The sequence below is a fragment of the Melitaea cinxia genome, chromosome 6, assembly GCF_905220565.1.
Source record: "Melitaea cinxia chromosome 6, ilMelCinx1.1, whole genome shotgun sequence".
Classification (NCBI taxonomy): Eukaryota; Metazoa; Arthropoda; class Insecta; order Lepidoptera; family Nymphalidae; genus Melitaea; species Melitaea cinxia.
Genome location: NC_059399.1, coordinates 1,981,663 through 1,996,456, shown reverse-complemented (window position 1 = coordinate 1,996,456; position 14,794 = coordinate 1,981,663). Strand labels below are relative to the sequence as shown.

The 14,794-nt window shown below is 32.6% G+C and overlaps 1 protein-coding gene across 1 annotated transcript in view; it reads right to left on the bottom strand.

Moving 5' to 3' along the window:
* LOC123654167 (netrin receptor UNC5C-like) overlaps window positions 1–14,794 on the bottom strand; it is an 80,229-nt gene that overhangs the window by 27,394 nt on the left and 38,041 nt on the right. The window contains exons 5-6 of the mRNA XM_045590089.1: window positions 12,398–12,476; window positions 628–798 (exon numbers count right to left, since the gene is read on the bottom strand). Of these exons, the coding sequence (XP_045446045.1) occupies window positions 628–798; window positions 12,398–12,476 (250 nt within the window). The remainder of the gene's footprint in view (window positions 1–627; window positions 799–12,397; window positions 12,477–14,794) is intronic.

The following is a 14,794-nucleotide window of genomic DNA, read 5'->3' as shown; positions in this document are numbered from 1 at the left end:
AAAGAGGCCCATAACTTTAACTATCCCGTTATCACGAGAAATAAAGTCCAAACTTTCGTTACAATTAAAAGTAAAAAGGGCAATAGCCTGACACAAAAAGTAATGAGATTTTCTGAAACGTAAAACGGAGAAAGATCTTTAATTACTTATTCAGTGAATCTATACAAATAAATTTCGTCACAGTTCCCAATAGTCTTTGAAAAAATCTTCAAGGCGCTCGTTTACCAATATTATACATACTAGAAGTCCGGTGCGTTTCCACCTGGTTTAAATTTCGGCACGTAATAAATTATCTGACGTATATATTTATTGATGCACATTCATCAGTCATAGCATAACGCTGTAAGGCCTATTTTTATGTAAAAAGGTGAAAATGAGCAGACACTATTAAACGTGAAGTGGATACCATGAACATTTATAATACAAGAGGAGATGCGATTGCGTTTCCGGTCTGAAAACTACCAGTAATTGTATTGCATTGTAACATCAACGATCGATGAAGATTTTATGCTATCAAATTTGCATTTCAACGAATCAAACAAGTAACCACAAGCGTCATTTGGTAAAAAAAAACGCAGGTGAAAACGCACGAAACATAGTAATTAATAAAACCAAACAGCAACTCACCAGTCTGACATAGAACACAGTCAGATGTTTTTTGGACGCTTTGCCCTTGGCACGGCGCCCCTCCGTTTATGGGGTGGGGGTCGTTGCAGGTGCGCGTGCGTCGCTGTCCCGCTACCCTCCCGTTGCAGCGGCACTGCGACCACGAACCCCATGAACTCCAGCCACCGTTAACTGTCAATTTAAAAGCTTTTAGTATTTAGAACATGGACAGATAGATAAAGCAAAAATGTTTTAAAAGTACTTTTAAGTTTAGAACTCGACTTTAAATTTGAAATTCGAATTCTAATAGTCTACTGACGTCAGACAGAGTTGAATCTTTCGGATATTTTTCCGAATGTAACTATGTGTATTTTTATTTTATTTATTTTTTAAAAAATTCAGTTATTTGGTTGGTTTTGGATCTTTTTATTCATTAATATTTAAACTTTTTGAATAGAATATAAATCAAAAGAAACTGTTCGATTTATCAAATTTATAGGTAACAAAACCTATTTGATTACCCGTAAATCTCAGTTGTTACTGCTTATTTAAAAATATCTAATTTTCATAATTGAAAGTTTTTCAATTGTTTAGTAACGACTAACGACCACCATACAAACTAAGCGAAATTTCGCGATTAATTTTATAGTTATACTAGCTGACCCCGCAAACGTTCTTTTGCCATATATGTTATTTATCAGTCATCACTTCAGCCTATCGCAGTCCACTGCTGGACATGAGCCTTCACAAGTTCGTGCCAAAAATGGCGTAAACTTATGTGTGTTGCTCATAGTCACCACGCTGGGCAGGTGGGTTGGTGACGGTTATTTACCTCCTTTAATTCTCCTCCCCCCCTATAAATTAACTGTATGAAATATATATGTTGGCCGATTCTCAGACCTACCCGATATGCACACAAAATTATATGAAAATACCGATTTTTTTCAGCCATTTCGAAGGATTATTGTAACTTGTGACACAAGAATTTTATATATAAGATTTTTCACTGAATTTTTTGTTTAATCACAATAAAATATGTTACTCCTGAATAGTGTAGCTTTCTGTTAGTGAAAGAATTTTTGTGATCGGATCAGTATTTGCGAAGATTACCCCCTACAAACAAACTAAGTTAGAAACTTTACCTCTTTATAATAACTAAACTATTTTAAAACTTTATAATACCTTTATTATAAAGTTTTAAAATAGTTTATTTTAAACATTATATACCTTTAATTTATTTAAAACTTTAATTTATTTTAAACATTATATACCTTTATAATAACAAAAACTAATTTACCTAAAAAATAAGTGTTTTATAGTAGTGTTGGTAACAACATAAAAAAATTAATTAGTTATATTTTTATACTGGTAATACCTCCAGCTGTCTAGACCTTTTTGAATTATCGTAGTCAACTGTAGTGTGTGATTTTTGTACAAATTTTTCCTTATAATTAAAACCCAGTGAAATAGTGCGTTAAAATTTCTTTTATTTTATATTCTTCTCTTCTTTCCGACTATCTATGCAATAATACAGTCCACTCAACATATCTCCCATCTTGTTTTTATGGTTTCACCAAGTAGGTAATAATGACGTCTACAAGAAACTGTATCAAACCTCCATCGAACCATTAAAAATAAAATCTTAAATAATAATTCATTTTCTAAAGAAATAAAACGTCAAAAACGCTACAGCTGATGAAAACAAGTGATAAAGTATAAGAAATTTTCCAATTTCGACGGCAAATACGTAATATTAATATTAAATAGGCCTTTTTATATAATACTCAATGACGACGAGAAAATCGTTTACCGAAATTACATCTCGTCACGCGTTTGATGTCGATTGAATAAAACAAAATACAGAGAAATATTGTTATATACTTTGGAATTAATTTCTAATTCACACGAAAGGTAATTCCTATTTTGTAAAGAGAGAATAATATATATTTATTATTATTTAATGAATTATTTATAAATAGCCATTATATATTACTTTTAATTATATATTATAAGACGCGTTGGCGCAACGGTCATTGAACTGGTTTGTGGCAATTTAAATCAAAAAAAAAAAATTGGCATTTGACAATATTATTCCCCATTTATAACAAATCAAATTGTTGCAGGGTTCATAATTTAAAATTCAATTATTATATTTATTTTTTATTTTCCATGACGACCTCAGAAAATGGTCAAATTCGATTTTAGCATTTTCGAACACCGAATTTGAGAAAGTCAGCATTAATTATATCTTAGCAAATCGATTCATTAATTTCGAGACATAAATAAACATTAATATGTAACGACCGTTAAAACCGAACGTTTAAGAAATTATGCTAATACAACCTACGCGACGCTATCAAAATCAATATAACTATCAATTAAATGTTAAAACTCAATTTGTATTAAGTAAAGAACTTAATCAAGCTTAAGAAATAGAATTAAAAAAAAATACTGAACACGCAACTGGCATACAAAACATATCTTTTTCTAGATCTCACGTTAGGTCTAACATGCTAGTTCGCGTGCTAGGTGACCTGACTGCGTACTAAGGCTCAAGAAAACCATTCCATACAATTTTTGATTTGTTACGCTGTTTCGACTTAATTGGTTACATTTTATCATTTGAAATATTTTAATGATTCAATTTTTAATGACCGTTTAAATTACTTTCACTAACGTTTATTAATTTATTTCGTAAGGTAATTTAGTTATCTTTATCTATCAGATATTAAGTTTGATTACTTATCGTTTGGTTAGGAATTTGATTTTAATTACAAAATACTCAATTGAGATAACTATGATTGTAATATATCTTAGAGAAAGACAACGATCTAGAAAATGATAGAAAATGATATTTTTAAGTAACAAATTACTTTAAAAAAAATACAAACACAACTGCATTAATTAATATAAGAGTTATTTTTACGCATGAGAGTTTTTAATTAATATAATTGAATTTTCTAATATCTTATGTAAATAAGCAACGTATCTCACACCGTACATATTTCAATAAAGAATATAACAAATCAACGATTTCTAAGCGTTAGTACTTGCCTATTTAACTGAGGTAGGGCACAGCAGGAAATTTGCTGCTCTAAATATTGAGCAGCCCGACTGGGGCTCCTACAGAGACCTTACAGAAGATCACAGCTAAACAACACTGTTTTCAAGAAGTATTATTTAGCTGTAAATCAGTTCCTAAGCTTAATTTTTTAAAATATATAAAAAATTACATATGATAACATAATACAAATGGGTGTTATATAACACTCAAACTCGAGGCGGGAATCGGACTCTTATCCTGCAGATAGAAGGATCTCTGCAAACTGCGCCAGTTCTCGGGGTAGTCATAGAATATTTCGATTAGATTTGATTCAGCCATATGCCTCAATTCATCACGCTGCTTCTTTTAGGTTGGGTGGTGCATTCCTTACCGTGAGTACCGATTGCTGTCAGGTGTTTTAAAGACAATGAGGACAGACAGTTTAGCATCCTTTACGAAGCAAGTTGGGGAGACATCCAAAGACAGACATCCAGACCGGACCGCGACTGCCACTTTTTTTCGCCTACACGCACTACTATACAGGAGCCCTTGTTATATAATACAGTTTACACATTTTTCCCATCGAAGGATATTCCCTAAAACGTCGTATAATAGCGGATATTTCCCTAAATTACACGTAATGGGGGTTACATTATCTTAACGATTATAAATTGTAAGACTTCACACTACGCCACATGTTGCCAGGGGATTAGTATTAATGGCTCCGTTTTTTTCTTCGAACAAAACGAACATGAACTTACACACAATTTTTAATACAGTTTTGAAAAAATGGTAATTTTTATAAACGGTTGTGAATACATACATATTATTACAATAAATTTCAGTGTGTGCTATGTTTGTATATGTGGATGAGTTTAGTGGAACTACATTATTGTTTTGAAGAAGGATAAGCCAGTGCTTGAACACTTCAACAACTGGATTGAATAGGTATACACATATATCAATAATCCGATAACAAAACGCTGTGGCAAATCTTTTCATTTCATTAATATCATTTTCTTTACTTGTATTGTGTTTCATTTAAAAAAGAAAAAGCTAGCAATAAGGTCCGTGCAAACCTAGCAGGAACTTAGTACTCAGTTGTAATATACATTTCAATATAAATATTACTTCAATAACTTTGTGACTTGAAACAGGCAACCCTTATGGAAGTCTTGGCTCACAGAAGCCATTTTAATTTTCTAATTTCCGTTTACCCGACCGTCTGTCACAAAAATTTCTTGTCTTCCGATATCATACGTACGTGTGTTATGTGTCTGGCTGACTAAACTTTACATATATAGGTATAAAATTCGCGCTTTGTTGCTATATGAAATTGTATAGATAGAGGATAGCATAACTTGAATTAACGTAACTATTGACGAATAACTTAATTATTAAATCAACAAATTAAATTTAATAATTTACGCAACATTATCGAATTCAACTTACCCAATTATTATTGATTTTAATTTGATTTTACAACCTTGAGTTCCAGGACAAATTTAATTAATTAATAGTTTTAATATTTACAAAATCCTATCTGTATTAATATCAAAATAGATAAATAAATTTAATACAAATATTTAAACGACAAATGAATGTATGTTGATACATTTATAAACAGTTATAGAATGTATGAACTTAGAAATAGTGCAAGTAAATAAAAGTGCTATGTAAATAATTTTTGAATTTTTATTCACGAATTAATTTCACAGAATATCGAATAAAGTGTATCTACGACCTTGTTTTCAAATAGCAGTGCCCAAGCCTGTTTTGTGTCGTATTAAAGCTTGTCGATTAGTCTCGGTTAACCTAAGAAAAGGCTTAATCGATTTTATCGAAGCTTTCTAAAAGTAATTAGTAATTTTTTGTAAGTATTAAAATATATTAAATATGAAATAATTGTTTTTTTTTTTATTGTAATCGACAGACTTTGTGAACAGATTTTATTCCTTATTTCAACAGAAGACTATTTTATCTAGAAGTAACATAAATTAAATAAGGCAACAAAAATCACTCTCAATTTGTAGGAATACAACTGTATTCATAAACTTTATATCGAGTGGAACAACAGCAGACGTCTAGTTAAAATAAATGCGTATTATATAAACCCTTAAAAAATTTTAAATGGTACCCAACCATTGAAAAACGTTGTATTAAAACTCCAAGACGTGGGCGTTTCGATATTTAGTATATAAAACTTAGCATGCGAATTTTATAAATTATAGTAATTGTTATAATTTAACTGACACATCTTTTAGCTTTTTATTTGATAATACGTTACCAGGGTCCGTTGACCACCCGCGGGGTATTTCTGATCGCATACGATAAAATTTAATCACCCATTACATCTTAGATTTACTATTAAGTATTATAAATAAAGATAAGTTAACGGAGATTTTTGAAAATCTATTGAGACTATTAATTGTGGTATTTGGTTTATTTAGATGACGATAATTGGTTGGCTTGTGATAGTTAAAATGTTACGTTACCCGCTTAAATACGTTGCATATCTTGTATCTTAATGAAATCTTTTTGGGTTTATCATTATTTTTTTTAATTAAAATTGATAGACAAAACGGTTTTAGTTAAATATAAGATTTTAGAAAGTACATGACTTTTTTTATCTGCCAACCCATGCGCGTGGTGGATCCGATCCTCCTCCTATGTAGAAAAAGAGGTCTGTGCCCAGCAGTGGTTTGTTATAGGATAATCATGTACACATTTTTGAACCACAAAATTTATTTGTAAATATATAACAGGTTTTTATCACGTGTAAGATTGTTACATTTTGAAATTAAACTTTTCCATAAAGAAAAGAAGTATTAGAATTTTCAATTAAAAAGTTGTTATATAAAGTTAAAATTTTTCATAACAACTGGTAACATTATATTTTTTAAACATTTGTAAAAATTTTGATTTAATTTACAAACGTGTATCACTTTCTGATATAAAAAAAAAGTTATTAGAAAAAAAAGATAAATGGGTAAAGCATTTTTTTTTTTTTTAGCCTAAACCTCCGATATGTTTTAGGGTAAAGCATTACGGTCCTACGGATCTCAACCATTGTCTCATATCATATAGAGCTCTAAATAATAACTATATACAACAATATCACAATAATAAATTATCAAAAATCATTAATTTTCATTAAAAACATTCCGTTAACGTTTATATATGTTTTCACAAAATCCGTAGTACGCCATCCATCAATTACGCCGTGCGTGACGAAACATAGTGCAAGTTCAGAGTATTTGTTTTATTAACAAGCTTATAAAAGGCTTACAACAAACACGCCGGGTTTTTAGTTAAGAATATTTAATATTTCAACACGAACAAAACGAATTTGATTATAATTTGATTGATTGTCATGCGATGTTTTGGCACGGATTGTGGAAATCAAAAGAATATTTTCATCGATCATAGAATGAAAATTATTTTGAATGTTAAAATAAGGTAAAACTCGGGTTTTGTATTTTGGTATTCATTGAATGTTCCAAAACTATTTGACTTGCACATGAAGTTATTTCTTTTCAACATTAAATATTTTTAATGCTTAAAGCAATTTAATCGTAATTTTATTTCATAATTATGTTATGTTAACATTGCGTTTTTTTTTTCTATGTAGTTACACTTACTCTTAATAACACTTTACATCTAGTACCTGGGTGAACGAGCTTAGCTCGGTATTTTTAGTAGATCATATTTAAATACGAATTACATATCGATAAAATATGAATAATATTTTCCGATTATACCGACTTAATAATAAAAAATATGAACTGGCTATTTAAATATGAGATCATGAGTGCAATTAGAAAAAAAGAGGAAAAATTTAATCGATCTGGAGACATGGGGCTTTGAACCGTGGCCTTCTCGGTCGATCCCGACCGGCCGACTTCCCCACCTGAGCTTATTACAACTTTTAATATTGTTCGTTTAATAGTATTAGAGTTAAATAGCTAAAATTAAAAGTTTCGTATTTTAACTATATTTATATTAAAAATAACACATATTTTCCATATAAAATCATAATTATAATCCAATAGTTATGAATATAATCAACAATTAATTTTATAAGTTTTTACAAGCATTTAAGATAACACAACTAACCATGAAAACAATAATCGGAAACAATAAAACTAGTCAACGGAACTGAATTTGATAACAATATCGACCACTTACATACGTTTCTCGACCAAACAAAGGGCTTTTACCCTCTAATAAACTTAATTGGTCACAGTCTGTACAACTTGATATATAACATACCTTATTGATAAAATACACAAGGACTATAGTTGAGTGCCAAAAAATTTATTTCCACAAACGTTCGAATACATCAAGAACAACTATTCCAATTAGAACCTTCGTTTCTAAAGCGGAATTTAAAGTGTAAACAAGTCATTTCTCTCGGATTCGGTCACTTCCTGTCAGGTACCCACTAACTGTACTGTTTGACTTGTCTGAAGGGAAATTAATGAAAATTCTGTGGTTAAACTCATCTGTGTAATTATTTTAGTATGCTAACTAGTTTTGTCGACCAATCTAGATGATATTTTCGTCTGTGGTGTTTGAATTTGATGGGTAAGTTTTGGACTTGTCGAGTGAGTTGGTTTGTAGTTTATTGTTTTTAGTTTCATAATTGTTTTGTGAGGTTTCTGTTAATATTTCAATTAAATATTTTATTTAGATGTTTTTAAACTGAAATATATTAAGATTTACTGAGTATTTTCAATAGACAAAGTAATGTTATGCAACAATTCGACATCGTTGCGTCTATCTGAATGATGCATCAGCTCAAAGGGTCATTTGAAGATAATATCCTATAGTCCTCTGCTAATAATCTAAATTTCGGACGTGTAAAGTAAGATGTACTGATTGCAATCAGTTAAGCAGGCGCCATATTTCCAACATGGCGTGGGCGAAGCGGCATCTCTAATGACTCTCCCATGCGCTTGGGCTGCAATAATTGCAAGCCATCGGCGCGTGCCCTTTGATCTCACTAAAGTATAGTTATTACAGACAAGATAGGGTGAAATGAGCGTTAAAGAGGATCGAGAATTGTCGGTTGTCAGATAAATTATGTATATATGAAATAATAAAACGTGTTAGACGCCTCGTTATATGAGTCGAGCTGGGTTACACGGCGATCACCTCGTGTTACACGTAGCAAGCGTGAAGGATTTAGTCACTTCGTTTCTGTTGGAGCTGGGAACCGGCGAAGGGATTATTAAAATGGATTTACAAATAGGCTTATAAGTTAGATACCGTGATGTTTCCGGTTGAAGGGTTGAAATTATTAATTTCTGGTAAGGAAAAACTAATATAAAAATTAGAAATTAAAATCTATACCAATATTATAAAGCTTGTTTGTTTATTTTTTGAACGCGCTAATCTTATGAACTACATGTTGAGATTAAAACATTCTTTCTGAGTCTACTTACCGAGGAAGGCTATATAGGCTATGTAACATTTTAGTACGTTTTTTCCTCAAATTAACGCAGGTGAAAAGAAAATAGTTCGTTATATAATAAGCAGATATACAAACTAGTACTACTTCTACTAGGGATAACATAATACGAATTTTCTGGATTAAACTTACTTTTATCGATTTCCTCTATATTTTATACCCTATTTTTTATATACAGGGTGGCCCGTTTACAGTGGTCCAAAAATTTTTTTCAGCTTGAGAACATCATGAGTGATCATTTAAAACAAACTTTAGTTAGGCGAAAACTTATGGTTTAGAAATTATGATTTTTTTAAAAAATAATCCGAAGTTTCAATATTTTTGACACAAAACCACTCTGTTATGAAAACTACTCAACCGAATTGAATGAAATTTGGTATAGGTGTAGCGTAATAACCTATCTATCGCGCTACAGGCTCATGTAGTGTAAATAATTAGACTGCATTTTTTTATTTCACTTTTTCTGTAGTTTTTTTTTAACTTTTCGGCAAAACATTGACTTTCGAAAAAATCCTGTGAAAAAAAAATGTACCGCCAAGGTTTTGCTGGTACTGCTAAAAAGTACCTTAACATAGGGTTATTCTTTACACAAAAAATTATAGTTGTCCTTCGATTGTAACATCTTCAAAAACAACATCATGTACATTAACACATGAAAATCGAGAAATTACGAAATTTACCATAATTTTAATCATTTGAAACGGCCAATTATTAATTAAATAATCATTCATTGGGATAAAAATAGTTACAAATCAGTATTCACATGGCTATAAAATGTTAACCTGCCAGCCAAGATAACTTAACTTTATTGTAATGTCAATTTATTGAGTTTTTTGTTGTTATTTAGTTTTTCGTAAAAAATTTCTTCGCAGCCTATTAAATGGCTGCCGGTTTTGTTTAATGGCTGTTATAGCCACTTGAATTTTTCTTCTTACATCACGCTCTGATATGCTCTCCCGTGCGTACACAATCTCCTTAAAATATCACCAAATAAAAAAATCTACGGGGTTCAAGTCGGGTGAACGGGCTGGCCAGTGGATGGTGCCACCGCGACCGATCCACCTCTGCGGATACGTAGCATTTAAATAGTTTCTTACCCCCAGAGCAAAGTGGCAGGTAGCTCCATCGTGTTGTAGCCACATGCGCTCCCTTAAATTATCTGGCAGGTGTCTCAACAGACCGGGTAATTCATTTTGAATGAAATTTAAATAAATGTCAGTATTCAACCTTGACGGTAACTCGAACGGGCCCACAAACTCTTTATTGACAATTCCGCTCCACAAATTAACGCTATAGCGTTCCTGGAAATTTGACTCTCTCACTAAATTGGGATTGGTCACTGCATAATAATGCGTGTTATGCGTATTAAATAATCCAACTCGCTCAAACCGACTTTCATCGGTCCACAAAACACTATCAAAAAAATTTGGGTCCTCCCGATCTCTCCTCAACATTTCTCTACAGAATGCCATTCTTCTAGGATAATCTTCTGGTTTCAAAGCTTGAACTTTTTGATAATGGTAGGGATGAAGTTGGTTAGCTCGAATAGTTCTATGGATTCTAATCCTGGGTATACCCGTACGCCTTGCCAGTTGTCTTTGGCTTGTAGTTGGATCACGACGCAACTCCTCCAGGATAACATCTTCATCATCTCTATTTACGCGTCCAGGTTCACGACCACGGAAGCCAGGGATAACTCCTTCTAGGAAAGAATTATGCAGCCTCACGAAAACGCGATGGTCCGGAAACCGCTGCACAGCCGGACCTGGATGGCGTTCAGCAAATTCCCGATAAAGCCTGGCCGCTTCTCGCGCGACGCCTTGTGCGACACCATAAAAATAATGCATCATCGCGTATTCACGCGGTGAGTAGGGTGCACGTCTGGAACGATTTCCATCCATTGTCAACAAAATGTCCAAATCAAGAGCACAATCAGTAGTCCAGTTCACGTAAGCCAAGTAGTCAGATGAGCGATCAGATACAAGTCAATAAACGAAGCCAAAACGTTAAAATACAACAAACTAAATAGAATAACTGCAGTTAGCGCAAGCGACAAACGACAACTGAAGATCGTACGTGCTTAATAACAATAGGGTAGCGTCTATCTCTTTTTAACAAACGCACGGCATAATTAACGTTCTCTGTAGTCCAATACCGGCCCGCTTTACCTGCTTTTTTATGACACTGTTTTGAATACTTGTGAGATGATTCACATCAGTATCACCACTTGGAGTTCAAATAATGTTATTTTTGAAAAATTACGAACGGATAGGTTTAAATTAAAACTATGGTAAATTTCGTAATTTCTCGATTTTCATGTGTTAATGTACATGATGTTGTTTTTGAAGATGTTACAATCGAAGGACAACTATAATTTTTTGTGTAAAGAATAACCCTATGTTAAGGTACTTTTTAGCAGTACCAGCAAAACCTTGGCGGTACATTTTTTTTTCACAGGATTTTTTCGAAAGTCAATGTTTTGCCGAAAAGTTAAAAAAAACTACAGAAAAAGTGAAATAAAAAAATGCAGTCTAATTATTTACACTACATGAGCCTGTAGCGCGATAGGTAGGTTATTACGCTACACCTATACCAAATTTCATTCAATTCGGTCCAGTAGTTTTCATAACAGAGTGGTTTTGTGTCAAAAATATTGAAACTTCGGATTATTTTTTAAAAAAATCATAATTTCTAAACCATAAGTTTTCGCCTAACTAAAGTTTGTTTTAAATGATCACTCATGATGTTCTCAAGCTGAAAAAAATTTTTGGACCACTGTAAACGGGCCACCCTGTATATTAATATATTTTTCGTCAATTATAACTATATGTATTGCTTTAGCGTAAAGCCCGCCTTTTGTACACATTTGTATTAGTGTATTTATTGTACAATAAATAATTTAAATAAAATAAATAATTAATAAATATATGTCTATATTGCCATCGATATAGTGAAAATATTGCTTATCGAATAGTAAAGATATTTGATTGATAATATTAATCATAACTATCTATAGTAAAATATTCTTTCAAATCTTTAAAAGTATCAAGAACGTTGCATGTGTTACTGCCACACTATAAATTAGGAACAACGTGCCACAATAACAATAACTCAGCTATGAATTTTCGTTGTATCTACATGTAAAAGTTACCGTATGACCTACTTCGCTCGCTGTAAATTAAACATTCACTCGCTCTATAATTGCTGTTTAACATGAACACTTAATATTAATTACTGAACCATATTTAAATTGTATTAGCATAAAATAAACTTACCATAAACGGTTAGCGTGGCTGGCTCAGAAACTCTTCGAGCAGCTATGTTCTCGGCAACGCAACTGTAGTTGGCAATGTCCTGTTGGAAAAAATGAAAAATTTAAATTGAAATAAAACTATAAAAAAATTAATGAACTAGAACACTGGTGAATTGGAAAAATGTTGAATTAAATATAAAAGAAAATCAATTTGGTTAACTGTATCACAATGTTCTTAAAGCAGTTGAATTGAATTCTGATTTACACATTTGAATATACGTTATTAAACGCGCTTCAGTCTGTAATATCCCACAGCTGACTGAAGATGCTTATGCATCTTTCCCTATGTAGGAGAAGGATCAGATCTTAATCCACCACGATGTTACAATGCGGGTTAGGTTAGGTTAGCTATCTGATCCTATATACGACTGCTATCAGGTGTACATGAAAACAACCGGGACCGACGGTTTAACCTGCTCTCTGAAGCACGGTGAGGACACCCACAAGGACTGCACAAACACCCCGACCACGGCAAACATATGTATGCCCAATGCAAATGTTTGTCATGTACGGGGATCGAGCCCGCAACCGCCAGCGCAACAGCCACAGTGCTGTGATCGTTGCGCCAACGCGTCGTCAAATTGAAACGTACAAATAATTATAATTCTGAAATAATAAAGAAATTAATATTAAAACTGAAGTCTGCGGGTTCAATTTATGTCCAGAGTGGATATTTGTATTGGAACAAATATTTATTTCTGGTCTGGGTATTTAACTTCGCTTTGTCCTCCTAGTGTGCCTTTAAGAATACCTATAGCTATCGATCTCAATTAATATCCTACTCAGCTGATTACAGTGTAGCGAAGGATTAAATTTCAAAACTCTTACTGTATGAAAAATGCCTTACACTAGTTCAGGATTATACCAAAAACGAAATTGTAATCAAAATGATATAGCGTAAGAAATATATACCAGTAGGTAAATTATATTTTAAAGAAGTACGAAAGTAACAAAAACACTAACGTGTTTATATTCAAACAAAACGATGAGTCCAAAGAAACATTAGATGAAGATAGCTTTGAACGATGTAAACGCATGACTGTAAACATTACATTTAATCAAGAAAATAGCTCCAACACCTACAGAGATAATGTTACGGAGCGAGTGACACTGGTTGCAATTAATCCATGCCTCGCCGCAAAGGCTAATTAGTGAGCGCTCTGTGTAGGAAACAGGAGATGGTGTGAGTTATTTGCAATTTTGTCGTCATGGTTCTGCGTTGAGTTGATTACGGTGGACACCGGACCGTGATTGTAATTATGAACATTCATCTATAACTGGATACGTATTCATTGGAATGATTATCGTAAGCGTCGAAGAAAGTTAACTATGACTATAACTGATGAAGCAAAAATAATAATTCAAGTTGATAATGATAATAATCAGGTTGAGTCAGATATAAAAAAAGAAAACTAAATCATCATAAACATATTCTTGAAGTATGTTGCAAAACGATATTTTACGCATATGTTGGAAATTCGTAAACAGAATAATATATTAAAACCGACAACCGCAATAAAATTAAATTAATTACAGAAGACAAATGCCCCTTCCCGTGAAATGTAGAATTAAATTAACCCCAGCTCTCAGACTTTTATCAAGCACCGTCCAGTATGCTTTGAAGGAGTGTAGCGGAACGTGACAAAAAGGTGATTTCAACCGGCGACACCGACTCGTGTCGCAATTAATAAATGTCTGTCGCGCTCGACTAATTAGTCGCAGTCGGAAAGATAAATAAACATTTCGCGACAAGATGCTGCGATTGTCCGCACCGACACCGAGGAATTGGATGTAAAGTAATAAGGACTGCTGGTCTTATCAGATTTGAATCTTAAGTGAAGAAAGCACCGACGTTTAATAGCAGGCATTCATTGCATGCTTTTACCCGATAAGATGTCTAGCAGAAAATAATGGAAGCGAAAAATTGTAACTTTGTCCTCCCATATTCCATTCAGTACGAAACATTTAAATCCGTGAATCATGGAATCGTATCAAAATAAACAAGCAACGATAAAAACAGTAGCAACTCGGCTGACACTTTTATATTAGATTTAGGTAAAAATAATGCCATTAAAACTTCCGTAGCAGTTGAATGAAGGGGTGTAGCGTGTGTCAGAATAACTGACTCACCATCATGAATAACCAAATGTAGAGACCACGCTTAAATTAGGATTTGCGACTCTCTCATCTTAACGATTAATGACAATTTTGTTCCACTCATACTTTCAGACAATATGGAAGTCTCGACGCTTAATCAAAACACGTGTTTTTAATATTCGAACATCAAGCGATTGTTTGATTTCTTGGTTTAATTAATGGAAGTTTTTTTCGTTTTAAATGTGTCATAAATCATTGAACA